Source organism: Martes martes (assembly GCF_963455335.1).
Source record: "Martes martes genome assembly, chromosome: 11".
NCBI classification, from domain to species: domain Eukaryota; kingdom Metazoa; phylum Chordata; class Mammalia; order Carnivora; family Mustelidae; genus Martes; species Martes martes.
In genome coordinates, this window is record NC_137899.1 from 96,059,857 (window position 1) to 96,079,457 (window position 19,601).

Consider the following 19,601-nt stretch of genomic DNA (forward strand, 5'->3'; position numbering starts at 1 on the left):
CCATTCTGATACTTAGGAACTCTGCCACACACAGGCACCCCTGGTCTTTCTGTGACCCCAAGGGTCTTGGGACCACACTGTCTCAGCAAGGGTTCCACCCCCTGCTTAGCCACTGGGACAATGTCCCTCAGTGGAGCAGGCTTCTAAAAGTTCTGATTTCATGCTCTGCTGCTTTATCATCTTCCATGAGCTGGACGATCGAGGTTCCCAACACCCATGGTTTATCTTCCCATAAATCACCCCAGATTCACTTCTCCGCACATTCTGCCTTCCAAAAATTGGTCGCTTTTCTGTTCATAGAATTGCTGCTATTCTTTTCTTTGATCTCCTGTTGAGTTTATAGGTGTCCAGAATGGTTTGATAACTATATAGCTGAATTCCTGGGACCTGATGATATTTAGGTCTCCTACTCCTCTGCCATCTGGTTCCTCCCCTGTAGGTCTTTTTTTAAAGAAAAAAAAATGACTTATTTATTTATTTTAGAGTGAGAGAGAGCATGATAGGGGGGATTAGAGGGAGAGAGAATCCTCAAACAGATTCCCCACTAAGCCAGATGCAGGGGTCCATCCCAGCACCTGGAGATCATGACCTGAGCCAAAATAAAGTCAGCCACTTAACCAACTGAGCCATCTGGGGGTCCTGGTTTTCATAGGTCTTCTTATGTGTTTCTGATTACACAGTTGACCCTTAAACAATATGGAGTTTGAACTGCATGGGTCCACTAATTTGTGACTTCTTACAGTACAGAACTGCAAGTGAATTTTCTCTTCCTTATGATTTTCTTAATAGCATTTTTTCTCTACATTATTGTAAGAATATAGTATGTAGGACATATATGAAACATGTTAATCAACTGTTTATGTTATCAGTAAGGCTTCTGGCCAACAGTAGACTATTAGTAGTTAAGTTTTGGGGAAGTCATAAGTTACAGAAGGATTTTTTACTATGCAGGGTGTAGGTTCCCCGACCCTCACATTTCAAATGTCCACTATACTTCTTGGCAGGTCTATGCATTCTAGTCAGCTACCTCTTTACCCAGTTTGCTTTCCCTGTAGCATTTGCATGGATCAGCATTACATTCTATTCATTTGTTTTCTATTTATCGAGTGAGAATACATATACCATGCAGGCAGGATTTTGACTGTTTTCTTCTGCTGTACCTTAAGTTCATAAAACAGGACAGGTATATTGTAGTTGTTCAATAAATATTTTGGGTAAGTGCTTGAATAAATGAGTGGAATAGTTACATTGTCTCCACTGAGGGACATGTCAGGTTTATTTAATCAATATTCTATTAAATGAATATTTGAGATGTTCCTGGGTTTTCAGTATTTCATAGACAATATATTGATAAGCACCCTAGATTACTCTAGTGGAGACTGTGTCCTCTTCCTTTACATCCACTCCTCCTTCTCTTAGTGACTAGCCTTATAATTACACAGTTAACCAAACATATACCATGTAAGCCAAATTTCTTGCAGAATGTAAAGTCCACTCTTTGCTCTGATGCCATGCCATATCACTTCCTTGTAAATTAATCAGCATAATCCCATTTGATTATTGGCTCAGCGTTGTACAAATGACTAAATTTAGATAAAGACACACAATATGATGACTGCCAGGGGCATCTGGGAAAAAAAGCTTTCCAAAAATGTTGGGAGCAACTTTGTTTATCTCTTTCCCTGGATACAGACAAGGGAGAGTAGGGCCCTGAGGGCTTTTTGATCATAAGGCTTTATCCCTAGGATAAAGTGACAGAAATGAGAGTAATGCACAGAGCAGAGCCAGAAGTAAATTGGGTCCTTGACATTTTTGCATTGCTGAATCCCAACAACCCTGAAGCCTTCCCCATTTCTAAGCTTCCATAAATGCAAGACCTAATGAGCTGGATATTCTATTCCTCGCAAACAAATGACTTCTAAATGCTACACTCCCATGTATACTTTGTTTTGTTTTTATATGCATTTTTTTTAATTAAATTTTTTATTTCTTTTCAGCGTAACAGTATTCATTGTTTTTTCACCACACCCAGTGCTCCATGCAATCTGTGCCCTCCCTAATACCCACCACCTGGTTCCCCCAACCTCCCACCCCCCGCCCCTTCAAAACCCTCAGGTTGTTTTTCAGAGTCCATAGTCTCTCATGGTTCACCTTCCCTTCCAATTTCCCTCAACTCCCTTCTCCTCTCCATCTACCCTTGTCTCTATGTTATTTGTTATGCTCCACAAATAAGTGAAACCATATGATAATTGACTCTCTCTGCTTGACTTATTTCACTCAGCATAATCTCTTCCAGTCCTGTCCATGTTGCTACAAAAGTTGGGTATTTGTCCTTTCTGATGGAGGCATAATACTCCATACTGTATATGGACCACATCTTCCTTATCCATTCATCCGCTGAAGGGCATCTTGGTTCTTTCCACAGTTTGGCGACCGTGGCCATTGCTGCTATAAACATTGGGGTACAGATGGCCCTTCTTTTCACTACATCTGTATCTTTGGGGTAAACACCCAGTAGTGCAATTGCAGGGTCATAGGGAAGCTCTATTTTTCATTTCCTGAGGAATCTCCACACTGTTCTCCAAAGTGGCTGCACCAACTTGCATTCCCACCAACAATGTAAGAGGGTTCCCCTTTCTCCACATCCTCTCCAACACACGTTGTTTCCTGTCTTGCTAATTTTGGCCATTCTAACTGGTGTAAGGTGGTATCTCAATGTGGTTTTGATTTGTATCTCCCATATGCATGTTTTAATAGGATAGAGTTTGAGAATTGAATTTGTTGGGTCAAAGAGTGTACAGATTTCACATTTTAATATACATTTACAAATTACAAAGGGTTAGATTTTTAAAAGACAAGAGACAGAGAGTGACAAGAGAGGCTGAAAAGGGACTATAGAATGGTATCAATAAATAGGATTTGTTTATTTGGGTCGGCCCTGATCTCTCACCTTTTATCTATCTCACTTAGCCTGCCAGGGTCTCTGAATCTGCCCTCTACTTGGGCTGAGGTTGGTAGGCGTATATTGATGGTGGGGATGGAGTGGACTTATAGAAAGCATTGAAATGGAAATAAGACAGGACAGCTTAGTTATGATCAAATAGTTAAGAGCCTCAAATGCAAGGAAAAGGAATTTGGGCTCCATCCTGGTGGCACTGACAAGGCAATGTTAAGGGCTCAGGACTGCTCCCTATGAACATGCCATCCAGAGTTACAGAGGAATAGAGATTTTGTAGGGAGGTGTGTGCTTTTCCATACTTTCCTCTTCCAAGATACCCAGTATGGACTGCATGATTGTGTCCCCCCACCAAATGTATGTGCTCAAACCCTAATCCACAGTGGGATGGTATTATGGGGCAGGGCCTTTGCAAGCTTTAGATGAGGACATAAAGGTGGAGCCCCTGTGATGGGATTAGTGTCCCTCTAAGGAGAGACTAGAGCCCTCTCTCTGCCCTGTGAGGACCCAATGAGAAGGCCACCATCTACACACCAGAAGTGGGCCCCCACTATTTCAATGGCACCTTGATCTCGGACTTCCCAGCCTCCAGAACCATGAGAAATTAGTTTGTGGTTTAAGCCACCTCGTGTATGGCATTTTTGTTATAACAGTCTAAACTGACTAAGCTAATATCCCTTCTTCACCTTATTAAGGAGGCTGGGAACATTTCCCCCTTTCAAACCTCCTCCACCTGCTCCAGGGTTTCCATGCTCAGATCCATGATATCTTTTTCCTGGATCCACAGTGCATATGCACAGGAATCCTGTGCTAGGACTTGTACTCCAAGCCCAACTCTGTAGCCAAATCTTCTATGAACTTGGCATAATAGATCTATTTCCTACAAATGTACATGCATTTGCACTTCCTTTTTCTTAGAGTTCAAAATACTACATTATTTGGCCTGAGATTTAGGGGACTGGTGGTGGAGGAGGGATGCAGATTGCTTGCTGACATCATGGCTGCTATAGCAATAAAACCCCACTGGGAAAACAAGAAAGATCTTAGAGAACTGGAACACATAGGTCAGTAAAACCTTGAAGAATTTGGGAAATTGGTGATTTGTAAAAATTTCTCCACCTGGTGGTTTCCCTCATCTGGTCTCACAGAGTTTCAGATAGATTAGAGCACAGGAGACTGTGGTGTCACAGCAGTGGCAATGCATCGCAATCAGGATAGCTGGAGCTTGGTCTCTGCCTGACTGTGAGCTTGCCAAAGGACTTTGGGCAGTTGAATTTCACTTTCTGCACCTTGGTGTCATCCTGTTCAAAATGTGACAGTAACAATGACCTCTAGGCTTAGGGGACCACAGAAAGCCTAGCAGATAGTAGGTGATTAATAAATTCTTTTTGAGCAGGCAGAATGAATCACAATATATCCCTTAAAATTCATTCCTCATATAATTGTTCAATTCTATGCCCACCTACTTACACAGCAGCCAGTTTGAAGAGAAAGTTCATGAATACAAAGTAAGGACAGTTCATGGACACATATGATGTGGAGCAAAATGTTTTTATTTAGATACTGTTTTCAGGCATGGTTGGAAGTTGAAATTGACCAAGAGAATGGTGCATAGAGCAATACACATGCTTACATGCTTAGTTGGCAGCAATGGTTTGCTGAATCCAGCTCACGTAGTTGCAGACCTTGGTGTAGACACCAGGTTTGCCTTTTTGAGCACAGCCAACACCCCAGGAGACAATGCCCTGGAGCTCTCTGTTGCAGACCACAGGGCCACCAGAGTCATCCTGTGCAAGAGGGAAGAGCCAGTAAGAACTCCCAACTATGCCAAGATGGGAGCAAGACTCAACGTTGTTTCTCCATTACCCTGGGTCTCTTTTCCCAGGTTGCTGATTCTCTAGGAAGCACCTTCCCTTCCCCCCGGAAATCCAATTCTCAATCTCTGATGGCATGCCTCTCCTTTCTCCTGCCTCCTTCAAGCTCCTGCTCTTTTCTTAGTTGCAGGCACACAGGGCCAAAAAGAGGAAGGACTTATGAGTGCAATGCTACTCAAGTAACCCTATTTTTTTTAGAAAGCTTTCTTCTACAATATCGCTCCTGAACAGGACACCTGGATGTCCTGTTTCCACACCATCTTCTGTGTATCTTTTTACCCTTATCCCTAGCTCTTAATATCTCAAAAAGAAAATTTATCACTGATCACAAATCTATCCATGGTCTCTTATAATCCATCACCGAGACAGCTTTTCAGCCTGTGTTTTGGGAAAGGGAACTGGGGTGGAAGTGCATGTAGAAAAAGAAACTAACCTGACAAGAATCCTTTCCGCCCTGCAGGTAACCCAGACAGATCATATTGCTGGTGATTTTGCCAGGGTAGGCATTGCGGCAAGTGCTATCAGAGAGGATGGGAGCTTGAAGACACTGCAGGACATCAGGATACTTTTCTGTGGGGCAGGAGAGTAAAAATGGAAGAATATTACCTATAGGATTCCTGGAGATTTCTTTCCCTATCTCCCTTTACCTTCCCTACTCTCTCAGATTGTCCGTATCTTCTGTTTTAGAAGAACAGTGGTTATCTGAAATGACTTCCAAACAGTTTTAATCAACAAGTTGTTCTCTCTGATGTTAGCATCAGTGACCACACATCTTAAATCTAGAGACTTTCTCAAGCAGGTCTCTGCTTTAGGCTGTACCAAATCCCTCTGTTGTGCTTACCTCCTCAGTTTCTACTTTGCAAATCACTAATCACACTTCAATTGAATATCTGTCATCTTTATCATGGCTCATTTTTGTTGTGTTTTCCAGCAAGGGCATCTTCCTAAGATTCCATATATCTACAAACTATCCTCTGGGAAACTTGCCTTGAGTGACAATTTAGACTAACTGAACCTCTACATGTCCTTCACTTCTAGGATTTCCAGACTTGGTGCTTTTGTTCCAGGTGACACTTACGCCCAGTGCTCAGGGTATTCCCCCAGCCAGAGATGAGGCACTGGGTACCAGCAGCTGCACAGGATTTTGGCAGAGAGATAGTAGACACTCGAGAGTTGAGGGTGGCAGGTGAGCTCAGTTTAATCAGCATGATGTCGTTATCGATAGTATTTTGGTTGTATCTGGGGTGGCGGATGACCTTGGCTGAATTGATGAATTGCTCACCACCCTCAGAGACTGCGATGTTGTGTTCTCCCAGACGCACCTGGATTCGGCTGGATCAAAGGATGCAAAGTCTTTAAGGACCAAGTTGAGCTTTTCCCTTTTCCCAGTTCACCCCAGTCATGAGCATCAGCATGAACACCATCCCCTGCAAGCATTTCCACACATAGAAAATTGTGCACTTAAGATAACCCTATCAGACATGGTACAGGTGACAGTAACTTTTAGGTGGGTGTCCCTACCAGTATAGACTCACAGCCCACCATCTTGTTAGAAAGTTAGTTCCCATGACTAGTGATGCCAATAAAACGATGTTAGGTGAAGCAGGAATTGGTGACGACTCCTCAGCACCTGCCACTCCTCCTCTGGTTCAGATTATGTATTATTCTGGGGAGATGTGGCAGGAATCAGAGACATGACAGAAATTTAAGGAGGCAGAATGACCTATGTTTATTTTCAATATTGTACTGGAGGCTTCATGTGGATTGTTTCTTCCATATGCCCTTTTATCCCCCTGGTTGAGCCATAATGATTAAGAGTATTTATTGATTCATGCTCTTGAGCTAGTTCTGAGTATTCTTCATCACTCACTAGTCCCCCCCCCCCATGTCTTAGGTACCATCATTTGGAAGGACATCAGGGAACTCTAAGATTACCTTTCCATGTAAAATTCCCTCCATATATCATTGAGTGCCTGGGGGGAATGATTAGCCTCCTAGAACTGAACGCTCCCCCCTCAAGCATAACTGTGTAGTTTACCCTGATTGTTCTTTGGCATTGCTGGGGCATGAGTTGTTCTGAGAGAACAGAGATGTGAGGATTGGTTACTTACGACTTGTAGCAGTGAGCTGCGGACACCACCCACTGGGAATTGATGAGGGAGCCGCCACAGAAGTGATAGCCCGAGTTTAGGGACACCTGGTAGGGAACAGAATTCCTCTGACAGGTGTAGCCCCCAACAATCTTGTCATCATCATCAATGGGGAAAGCAACTGACAAGGAAAAGTTGGAAACAATCAGTTAAACAGATCCATTTTGGAATTTCTACCAACCACAAAATTTTTCCAGATAAACCAGAAAAGAAGTGATGATGTTTTCCTGGCACACAGTCTGTCACACATAATCAGGAAATGGTGATAACATAATTTTTACATGATTTTTCCAAATCTTATTATTCAATACTTTTAACACATATTGTACTTATACTGTTATAAATATCTAATTTTTAAATTTATGCTTTAAATTTGATAAATATATTGTTTTTTTAAAATTTTTTGTTAACATATAATGTATTATTAGACCCAGGGGTACAGGTCTGTCAATCGCCAGGTTTACACACTTCCCAGCACTCACCATAGCACATACCCTCCCCAATGTCCATAACCCAACCATCCTCTCTCTACCCCCCTCCCCTCAGCAACCCTTAGTTTATTTTGTGAGATTAAGAGTCGCTTATGGTTTGTCTCCCTCCCGATCCCATCTTGTTTCATTTTTTCCTTCCCTACTCCCCAAACCCCCCTCATTGCCTCTCAAATTCCTCATATCAGGGAGATCATATGATCATTGTCTTTCTCTGATTGACTTATTTCGCTCAGCATAATATCCTCTAGTTCCATCCACATTGTTGCAAAAGGCAATATATTGTTTTTTAATGCATGTTTTTAAATACACGTACACACACATATACCCATCCATCAGAGACTCTTTATGTAATAAATGTCCTGAACATTACTCTCTAAGGGTATAAAGAATACATTTTATATAAAACTTTGCTCAGCAGACCTGCAAATAGGGTTCAATAAAGCTTTTCAGTAACCACACTTATGTTTATTTATGGTAATTGGTAGTTGGAAGCTGTTAGAAGCCCCTAAGAATATTCCAGCCTAGAAGGAATTGGGAGTTTTGTACTCTTGTTCCCCCAGTTTCTCTTTTGGTTCTTGCCTCAAATTTTCATGACATAATTTAACAGAATATTATATGGTTTTCTTTCCAACATTTCCCCTTATCTCCATTTTCTTTCCAACATTTTAAAATTTATTCAGCATTCTAAAGTCTGCCCACCAAATCATTATGATTTCTGTGGCTCCCAAAATCGATGATTGTATTATACATACCCTATTGTTCAAGTATTTTAAAGTAATTTTGGGAAAGATATTTCCACATGTGTAGACTAATGTATTGAATTTATACCCATCCAATTCAGGAAAATTTAATCATAAGATTTCTATAAAATTTAGTAGTATAAAAAACCAGAAATAGACATTTTTCTTTCTCCTGATGATTAAATGATATGTTATTTTTCACCAGAGAGATTTCGTTAGCGAGGATGTTGTAAAACCCAGCCCCTAGCTTTTATTCATGAAAAATGAAGTACCTTCACCTGTCAAGATCCCTGTGAAGATGTCTGTTGGTGTAGAGGAGACTCAGGCTTTGACCTTCATAGCCTCTTCAATGAGCCCAAGACTAGTCACTAGTCCCAATTTTATCTCCCAGTGATTAACTCCAAATGCTTAGAAAAGTCAAAACAACATCTCCTTAATGTTAACTATCCTTTCCTCTTCTCTCTTTCTCCATAGACTTTACCTTGAAATTCAGAGAAATTTCTGCCTCTTTATACTCTGTGCTAAGTACTCTTGCTCACTATCATCTTTCCCCCACAAGGCAGACTGAACTATGTGTAGACATTTGTAGAACTGTAGTCCTTCCCTTTATGGTGGTTTTGGTTACCCTTGGTTAACTAGCCAGGAAGCAAATGATCTGTTTTCTGGTGATTCTTCCAAAGGTCATTACTAACCTAACACTAAATCACAATGCCTACGTCATTCACCCCACTTCATCTTATCACATAGGCATTTTATCATCTCATATCATCACAAGAAAGGTGAGTACAGTACAATAAGATATTTTGAGAGAGACAAACAGAAGAGCCTAGTCACGTAACTTTTATTACACTATATTGTTATAATTGTTCTATGCTTTTAGTAGCTTTGTTGTTAATCCCTTACTGTTCTTAATTTGTAAAATAACTTTATCATGGGTATGTATATGTGGGGGAAAATCATAGTATAATAGGATTCAGTACTATCTGTGGCTTCAGGCATCTACTGGGGGTGGATGTAGCGGCCACAGAAAATAAGGGACTGCTGTATACACTGTCATTTCAATATTTTAAGTTTCTTGAGTGCAGAGATTCTATTCTGTATTCATTGTCTTTCAGAGTACAAACTGCCAACAAATACATCAGGGACACACACTGAATCATTAATTATTGTAGACTCACCAGTGGCTCCCAGCAGGGCGAGGAAGATGAAGGTCTTCATGGTTGCTCCCTGGATCTGGACTGGGGAGGGCAATGAATGTCTGTCATCCACAGCTATTTATACCTCCAGGTTTGACATTGACAACCATGGCTATGGGTGCCAGAAAAGTGATTTTAATGGAAGCTCACAAATTCAAATTTAGAATTAATTTCTGTGCCAAATTGAAGATAAAAAGCATCAGATGTAAACATGATCTTTTGTCTACTTTTCCAGAAGGTTATGGGAATGGAAGTAATAAACCCATCTGGTGTGATGTGTTCCCCATAGTAGAAAAGTAAGGTGGAACAAGGTCGTGGAATTGGGTTATGGGTGTCCTGTATCCCAGGAAAAAGTCTTAGGTACTTGGTTATCTCAATTGTGAACTTTTATCCTGAGGACTATCTTGAACACTACTCCCTTGGTGTTTAATTAACATTGACTCTTTCACAATTATATAATTTTTCCGTGATATCTCTGGCCTTGGATAACCATGTTAACTTTTCATTATTAATAAGGACAACTTGCTTCCTTGAGAAAAGAAAAATGTTCTGAATTGAAGCTATGATTCGTCTGGATGGAGGAGTGAACAAATCACATTTACTAGAATTTACTATATATTTTACATAAATAAAAACATTGCATATGTTTATTTAGTAATTCTCATTACAACCCTAGAAGGTACCTATTACTATTCCACTTTACATATGGGAAAACTAAGGCACACAAAATTGCAGAAACTTGACCAAAACCACATAACAGGTATACAATAGGGTCAGGATTATAACCCAGGAAAACTGGCTTCAGAGTCTCTGCTTAACTGCTGTACAGCACTTCTCCAATAAGTTCACCACATTCTGGGCAGCATGATAATGCAAAAATCTTGGCCAATGATAATAGAATTGAACTGTATGAAGGGCTTCCTATGTGTCGGGCACTGTGGGTGGGATTTATAGACATCAATTCATTCAGTCCTTACCAACTGCTTTATAAGCGTTTTTACAGTTTTTCCATTTAAACATGGGGAGGGTGAAACTTAGAGAAACTACATGTTCTGCTCAAAGTTTTATACTCTTCAGTGGTCAACACGAGGTTCAAACTCAAGCAACCTCATTTCTGAGGCCATGGCCTTTACTGTGATGTGATAAACATATTTAAGGAGAACAATCTGAACCCTACCAAATTAAAGGATGACTCTAGGGAGCAGTTAAAATTTTTTAAATTTTATTAACATATGATATATTATTTGTTTCAGGGGTACAAGTCTGTGATTCATCAGTCTTACACCATTCACAGCACTCACTGTAGCACATACCCTCCCTAATGTCTACCCCAGCCATCCCATCCCTCTTACCCCCCTCCCCTCCAGCAACCCTCAGTTTGTTTCCCGAGATTAAGAGTCTCTTATGGTTTTTCTCCCTCTCTGGTTTTGCTTGTTTCATTTTTCCTTCCTTCCCCTATGATCCTCTGTCTTGTTTCTCAAATTCCTCATATCAGTGAGATCATATGATAATTGCCTTTCTCTGATCAACTTATTTCACTTAGCGTAATACCCTCTAGTTCCATCCATGTCATTGCAAATGGCAAGATTTCATCTTTTGATGGCTGCATAATATTCCATCATATATATATCACATCTTCTTCATATATATATGTGTGTGTGTGTATATATATATACACACACACATATGTGTGTGTGTGTGTGTGTGTGTGTGTGTGTGTGTGTGTGTATATATATATATATCAGATCTTCTTTATCCATTCATCTGTTCATGGACATCTAGGCTCTTTCCATAGTTTGGCTATTGTGGACATTGCTGCTATAAATGTTGGGGTGCACGAGCCCCTTCAGATCACTGCATTTGTATCTTTAGGGTAAATACCCAGAAGTTCAATTGCTGGGTCATAGGGCAGTTCTATTTTCAACTTTTTGAGGACCTTCCATACTCTTTTCCAGGGTGGCTGTACCAGCTTGCATTTACACCAGCAATGTAGGAGGGTTCCCCTTTCTCTGCATCCTCTGTCATTTCCTGACTTGTTAATTTGAGCCATTCTGACTAGTGTGAGGTGGTATCCCACTGTGGTTTTGATTTGTATTACCCTGATGCTGAGTGATGTTGAGCATTTTCTCATGTGTCTGTTGGCCATCTGGATGTCTTCTTTGCAGAAATGTCTGTTCATGTCCTCTGCCCATTTTTTGATTGGGCTCTTTATTCTTTGGGTGTTGAGTTTGGTAAGTTCTTTATAGGTTTTGGATACTATCACTTTATCTGGTACATCATTTGCAAATATCTTCCCCCATTCTGTCAGTTGTCTTTTGGTTTTCTCAACTGTTTCTTTGTTTACAAAAGATTTTTATCCTGATGAAGTCCCAGTATCTAATTTTTGCCCTTGCTTCCCTTGCCTTTGGTGATGTTTCTAGGAAGAAGTTAATGTGGCTGAGGTCAAAGAGGTTGCTGCCTGTGTTATCCTCAAGTATTTGATGGATTCCTCTTTCACACTCAGGTCTTTCATCCATCTTGAGTACATTAAAAGGATTTTGGCTATTATTGTATCCCATTGGCTAATATATTGTATAGTACCATATTGGCTAGTATTTTGGTGAGCATTTTTGCATCCATGTTCATCAGCAATATTGGTCTGTAATTCTCCTTTTTGAGGGGGTCTTTGTCTGGTTTTGGGATCAAGGTAATGCTGGCCTCATAAAATGAGTTTGGAAGTTTTCCTCCCATTTCTATTTTTTTGGAAGTTTCAGGAGAACAGATATTAATTCTTTTTTAAATATTGGTAGAATTCCCCTGGGAAGCTATCTGGCCCTGGGCTCTTATTTTTGGGAGAAATTGATGACTGCGTCAATCTCCTTACTGGTTATGGGTCTGCTCAGGTTTTCTATTTCTTCCTGGTTCAGTTGTGGTAGTTTATTTGTCTCTAGGAATGCATCCATTTCTTCCAGATTGTCTAATTTGCTGGCATAGAATTGTTCATAATATGTTCCTATAATTGTTTGTATTTCTTTGGTGTTGGTTGTGATCTCTCCTCTTTCATTCATAATTTTATTAATTTATGTCTTTTCTCTTTTCTTTTTGATAAGTCTGGCCAGGGGTTTATCAATCTTATTAATTCTTTCAAAGAACCAGCTCCTAGTTTCATTGATTTGTTCTACTGTTCTTTTCATTTCTATTTCATTACTTTTTTCTCTGATCTTTATTATTTCTCTTCTCCTGCTGGGTTTAGGAGGAGAAGAGCTGTTCTTTCTCCAGCTCCTTTAGGTGTAAGGTTAGGTTGTGTATTTGAGACCTTTCTTATTTCTTGAGAAAGGCTTGTATTGCTACATACTTTCCCCTTAAGACCACCTTTGCTGCATCCCAAAGATTTTGCACAGTGTGTTTTCATTTTCATTTCTTTCCTTGAATTTTTTAAAATTATTCTTTAATTTCCTAGTTAACCTATTCCTCCCTTAGTAGGATGCTCTTTAGCTTTCGTGTATTTGAGTTATTTCCAACTTTTCTCTTGTGGCTGAGTTCTAGTTTCAAAGCATTATGGTCTGAAGATATGCAGGGAATGATCCCAATCTTTTGGTACCAGCTGAGACCTGATTTGTGACCCAGGATGTGATCTGTTCTGGAGAATATTCCGTGTGCACTAGAGAAGACTGTGTATTCTGTTGCTTTGGGATGGAATGTTCTGAATATATTTGTGATGTCCATCTGGCCCAGCATGTCATTTAAAGTATTTATTTTCTTGTTGATTTTTGCTTAGATATCTATCTATTTCAGTGAGGGGGGTGTAAAGTCCCCTACTCTTACTCTATTACTGTCAATGTGTTTCTTTGATTTTGTTACTAATTGGTTTATATAATTGGCTGGGGAACAGATAATTTTTTTTAAAAATCCAGGAAATGTGTTCCTGGAACAGGAATTGTCAAAATTAATGAGGCAAAGTAGAAACTTTCACAATAAGTGAATCTCAGGAAGAACTAACCTCTAGCTACATGTAACCAAATTCTCCTCCTGCACATCTGAATGCCCTACCAGGATGTTATGCCTACCAGGATTTTATGTCCACTTTAACAAATCCTCCCTCCTGAAGCAGTTTGTTTCTTTTACACTTGAAATGTTGCTGATAAAAAGATGACTAACTAGAAGGCAGGATTGCCAGGTAATTCTGTGTTCTGGGGAACTGCCTTATACTCTATAGGATACTTAGTTACAAGTACCACTAGCACCTCTTCCCAGTTCTGAAAGCAAAATATCTCCAGACATTGCTAAATGTTCCCTTGGGGTCAAAATAACCCCCTTCTAGGAACAGTTGATCTAAGGGGAAAAGATGGGCAAAGTGGCTTCTAAGGCCATAGCCATGGGAAAGTGCATCAAACGTTAGGTCAATGCAGGTTATCATTAACTACTGAATGAGTGGAACATAAGGCAGGGAGTCACCCTTTTCTGATCCCAATATCTCAGAAATTCTGACATATCTCCTGACATTTTTCCTCCCCTCTCTGTGACATGACCTTTCTTTTTTGTCCCCCCTACCTTTGTGACTGTGCCCCTCTGCCCTCAGTTGCCATCTCTCTCCTTCTAAAAGGCCCCTCTGCCATATTTAGAGACTCACCAAACATTGAGATATGAAATAAATTTAATAAATCATCCCTCACCTCCCATTTTCATGATGAGTAAGCTGTGGTCCTCACAGAAGTTTTTGGCAAAGTCAGGACTCAGACTGAATTTCTGGATTTCCTCTGACATGTTGAACTTGATCTGAGCCCTGTGCTCCCAGAACAGTGACTGTTAAAAATCCTTACAATTTTGTGTTCAGGGAAACGGCTTACCCCAAAGAACTACCCTTCTACACAGGAGTTACTAGAGACTTTGCCACTCTTTCTTATGACTCTTATAAAACTCGGGATGACTCCTTTGTTTACCTGTGGCAAAACTAAACACAGACCTTTCCCCTTTCTACTTGCACCTGCTGAAGTGGCCAGAACTGACCCTCCCAACTCCCCGTTCTTTGTCTCATGAGTGATTAGTTAAGGTTAGAATTCCCTTTTCCCCTGAAACTGGCTAAACACAGAGAAAACTTTTTTTTGTTGTTGTTCAGCTAACTGAGAAGTCCTCTGACTGCAAAACAATTGTTTTTCTCAACTACAACTCTCCCCACCTGTAACTTCTTTATTTCTCCCTATAGAAGTCTTTAGGCAAAACAGTCCTGCTGAGACACTCTGATCTGTGGATCTGGGGTGCTTTTACTACAATAGTCTGAATAAAATCATTCTTCTTACTTGTTCAGTTTTTGTCTTTGACATTTATTACTCTCCAATGTGCTACGCTCTTGTTTATAAGTTAGCATTGCATTGTAACTTCTTGACTATCCCCACCCCATGCCGTCCTGCAGAGAGATGAAGCAAATAATGGGTTCCATCAGGGATATTGGTCTACAGTTTTCTTGCAGTGTTCTTCCTTCTCTGCCTTTGGTATCAGACTCACGTTGGATTCTTACAATGAATTTGGAAGTGTTCCCTCCTCTTCAACTTTTTGGAAGAGTCTGAGAAGGATGGGTATTAATTTCTCTTTAAATGTTCACTAGAATTTGCCAGTGAGGGTGTCTAGCCTGGGGGTTTTCTGTATTGGGAGGTTTTTGATTACTGAGTCAATCTCTACTCCTCACTGATCTGTTCAGATTTTCTAATTATAAAGTGCTTACAACAGTGAGTTCTAATGGGAAATAGGAAATGCTACATAAATGCTTATTAAATGAAATGACTGAGACTTTAGTATCTCCACATTTTCCAGGCTTCTGGGAATGCCTTTCTTGCCTAATGCACAAATATTTTTGTGAAGTCCTATATAGTGGTGAAGAGCAGGGACTCTGGGGTCTAGCTTCTAGGATTTGATTTCTGGCAGCAAGACTCATGGCTGTCTTATATTGAAAAAAACTGTTGACCTCTTAAGCTTCATGTAAGGAGGAATATTCGTGCCTATTTCTTGGATAGTTGTGAGGCTTGAATATTACTTGAAAGTATGTAGACATATTGAAAAAGCTTAATAAGTACTGGTCGTGATGATGTTGATGATGATTGTATTTTTCACCTCTGCAACAAGGAGGAATGAATCCTGAATACTAAGAAGGAATAAAAACCTTCAGTATGTCTCTGGTTCACAGAATTGTGCATTTTGGCTCAACCCTATCCTGGGGCATGCTGCTCCTAAAGTCAGCAATTCGAGACTGTTGAGCACCATGAGGGCATCTGGTGTCCACAGTCTAATATAGCTCTCTCCCCCGAAATAAATTACTCTGCCCTCTCATTGTAACTGTGCTTGGCTTGTGACACATGGTGACAAATTTGAGATTCTGAACAGATGTGGGAGGATGAGGGTAGAGCCAATCCGTAATCCCAGCCTGCCCTGCACTGCACTCATTCTCAGCTGGCTTCCTTCTCAGACATGAATGTGGGTGTTGGGACTTGTAAGGTGGTAAGGGCTATGACTAAGTTTTGTGAAGTAAACAGCCTGGGAATTTCACTAAAAACAAACAATATATCTGCTCTGTAAAATCTATTACATGTTTATTGAGAAAAATATAGGGAAAAAAACAGCAGAAGTATGAAACAACAATAAAAACTCACTAATTAGTGTTGCCCACTATGAGCATGTCCTGCATTGCGTTACTTTTTGCTCTGCCCATTCTCTATAATTTTCACTCAACAAAAAATAGTTAATAATTTTTTAATTTTTTTAAGAGCAAGCAGTTTAAGGCTATCAGCAATATTGAGAGGAGGGTACAGAGATTTCCCATATACCCCATGGCCTCACCAGTGCATACCCTGTCCCATTTCCAACATCCCCACCAGAATGGTCCACTTGCTACAAAGGATGAGACTACACTGACACATTATTACCCCTCAAAGTCCATAGTTTACCCCAGCATTCACTCTTCTTGTCATTGTATAGTCCATAGGTCTGGACAAATGTATAATGAATGACATGCATCATTAGAGTATCATACAGAGTATTTTCACTGCCCTAAAAGTCCTCTGGGTCTGCCTGTTCATCTCTTCCCTGACTTCTGGCTCTTAGAAATTACTGTCTTTTTATTGGTGGCATAATTGTGTCTTTTCCAAAATGTCCCATCATTGGAATCATACAATATGCAGTCTTTTCAGTTTACTCTGTCCCTTAGTCACATGCACTAAGTTTCCTCCATATCTTTTTGTTGCTTCGTAGATCACTTCTTTTTGGCACTGAATCATGTGGCTGGATGTCCCACAGTTAATTTATCAATGTACCTGTGGAAGAACATCTTGGTTGCTTCCAAGCTTTGATAATTACAAATAAAGTTGCTATAAATATCCATATGTAGCTTTGTGTGTAGAGATATGTTTCCTCTCTATTATTGGATCATATGGTAAGAGGATGATTAAGCAGATCTCATAGTCAAGATAGGGTACAAATAGACAACAATTAGACTGAGCTACTCAGAAAAAATGAGTACTAAAGACTAAATAAAGACTTCTGTATTTTTATCCATTAAATGAGACAGAACTTCTTAATTGACTTTTCTTTTTTTATTTTTTTTATTGTGTTATGTTAGTCACCATACCATATATCATTAGTTTTTGATATAGTGTTCCAAGATTCTTTGTTTATGTATAGCACCCAGTGCTCCATGCCACACATGCCCTCCTTAAGATCCACAATCAAGCTCACCCATCCCTTTACCCCCACTCTAAAACCCTCAGTTTGTTTCTCAGAGTCCACAGTCTTTTGTGGTTCATCTCCCCCTCCAATTTCCCCCCTTCACTTTTCCTTTCCCTCTCCTAATGTCCTCGATGCTATTCCTTATGTTCCACAAGTAAGTGAAACCATATGATAACTGACTTTCTATGCTGACTTATTTCACTCAGCATAATCTCCTCCAGTTCCATCCATGTTGATACAAAAGTTGGGTATTCCTCCTTTCTGATGTCTAAGTAATAGTTCATTGCATATATGGACCACATCTTTTTTATCCATTCATCTGCTAAGTACAACTAAAATAATACTAAGATAGTAAGTTAGTATCTTTACTTTTTAAAGGCCTTTGGATATTTTATTTCAATACCAAAATCACTTGCCATAAAAGATAAATGGTGAGAATAGCACATTTAAATAATAATTAAATATGATTTCTAGACTAAAAGAGGCTTCTATTTGTCTTATTAGAGCAAATTTTCTCAGATGACTTCATCTTGAGCATAGGGTGAAATTCTTTGCCTATTAATGGAAAAACTAACAAGTGGACTATGGTATATACCAATATGAAGTAAACGTCCACTAAGCCTATCTATACTGCATGAAAAAAATTTACATAAGGAGCTAAGCGTCTATGTGCAGATATTGCTTTATTTTACATTCCTATGAAAGGTCATAACCATGAGGTTGACAGTTGAGAGCCATCCTGTGGTTTTCAGAGCGAGGGATAAGTAAGTAAATTCAATTGTTACTCCGATTAGACACAGCAAAGAAAAAACACTTTTGTCTCTAGGCAGTTGTGTCCCTAATCTCAGATTATTACCTCTTTATAAATTTCTTTATTTTTGCCCTAAATAAACCACCTCTTGCTGGATCTGAATTGGGTATTTATTTATAGTAAATATAAATATAGTAAATATATGTTGTTGAGAGATATCGCTTCTCACTCTACAAAGTGGCTTTTTATTTTAACTTGTAGTATGTATTCATAGGTCTTTTTAAAAAGAAAAAATGATTTATTTATTTTAGAGTGAAAGAGAGAGAGCGTGAGAGGCGGGAGGGGCAGAGGGAAAGAGAGGGAGGGAATCCTTAAGCGGAATCCCCACTAAGCCCCATGCGGGGCTCCATCCCAGGACCTTGAGATCATGACCTGAGGTAAAATCAAGTCAGCTGAGCCACCTGAGGTCCCTATTTTCATAGGTCTTTTTATGTGTTTCTCTGATTCAATGTTGACCCTTGAACAACATGAGTTTGAACTACATGGGTTCATTTATTTGTGAACTTCTTACAGTACAGACTGCAAATGAATTTTCTCTTCCTTATGATTTTCTTAATAACAGTTTTTTCTCTATCATAAGAACAAGTATGTAGTACTTGTACATACCAAATACAAACTAGATTGTATTTGTACAAGTACTACATACAAGTATGTATACATACTTGTATACATACTTGTACTACATATAACTACTACATACTTGTATACATACCAATATGTAGTACTTGTACATACTATAATATCCCAAATATGTGTTATCAGTAAGGCTTCTGGCCAACAGTAGGCTATTAGTAGATAAGCTTTGCAGAAGTCATAAGTTACACAAGGATTTCTGACTATGCAGGATGTCGGTGCCCCAACCCTCATGTTGTTCAAACGTCCACTGGAGTTTAGAAGCAGGTCTGTGCCTTCCAGTCAGCCTCCCCTTTATCCAGTTTCTCTTCCTGCAGCATTTGCATCGAACAGCAATGTACTCTACAGTCTTATTCATTAGTTTTCCGTTTACCCAAAGAAAATACATATACCGTGAAGGTAGGGTTTTGCCTGTTTTCTTCTGTTGTATCTTTAGTGCATTTTTAAAAGTGTTGACCCATGGTAGGTTTTCAGTAAGTATTTGTTGAGTAAGTGGTTGAATAAATGAACAGAATAGTTACATTGTCTCCACTGAGGGACGTGCCAGGTTTATTTACTCAGTCCTCTGTTAAATGGACATTTGAGTTGTTTCTGGGTTTTCAGAATTTCCTAGACGATATATCGATATATCGACAAGCACCGTAGATTATTCTAGTGGAGATTGTGGCCTCCTCCTTTATATCCACTCCTCCCTTCTTGGTGACTAATCTTAAAACTACTCAGTTAATCAAACACATACCACGTAGGCCAAGATTCTTGCAGCATGAAAAGCCCACCCCTAGCTCTGATACCATGCCATGTCACTTCCTTGTAAATTAACTAGCATAGTCCCATTTGATTATTGGCTCAGGGTTATGCAAATGACCAGATTCAGATAAAGACATACAATATGATGATGTCTGCCGGGCTATCTGGGAAAGAAGGTTTCTAGATCTGCTGGGAGCAACTTTGTTTATCTCTTTCCCTGGATACAGACAAGGGAGAGTAGGGCCCTGAGGGCTTTTTGATCACAAGGTTTATCCCTAGGATAAAGTGACAGAAATGACAGTAAATGAGAG

At 39.7% G+C, this 19,601-nt stretch overlaps 1 protein-coding gene across 1 annotated transcript; it reads right to left on the reverse strand.

Annotated features, from left to right (window-relative positions):
- Nucleotides 1-4,489: 4,489 nt before the first annotated feature.
- On the reverse strand, nt 4,490-9,519 carry LOC308351965 (serine protease 1-like). Its single transcript, XM_080817944.1, has 5 exons — nt 9,390-9,519; nt 6,942-7,101; nt 5,909-6,162; nt 5,264-5,400; nt 4,490-4,743 (listed from the first exon to the last, which is right to left on the reverse strand). Exons 1-5 carry the CDS (start codon nt 9,427-9,429, stop codon nt 4,594-4,596), a joined length of 741 nt encoding a protein of 246 aa, XP_080674070.1. The 5' UTR covers nt 9,430-9,519; the 3' UTR covers nt 4,490-4,593.
- Between the last annotated feature and the right edge of the window lie 10,082 nt (nt 9,520-19,601).

What these genes read in the sequence shown, in the direction of transcription:
- LOC308351965 (XM_080817944.1), bottom strand. Translation starts at nt 9,429, where the DNA reads ATGAAGACCTTCATCTTCCTCGCCCTGCTGGGAGCCACTG. An exon ending in CGCCCTGCTGGGAGCCACTG is followed by an intron (nt 7,102 to 9,389) that starts GTGAGTCTACAA and finishes TTTCCTTGTCAG; the next exon opens with TTGCTTTCCCCATTGATGAT. An exon ending in GAATACCCTGAGCACTGGGC is followed by an intron (nt 5,401 to 5,908) that starts GTAAGTGTCACC and finishes CCTGCCCCACAG; the next exon opens with AAAAGTATCCTGATGTCCTG.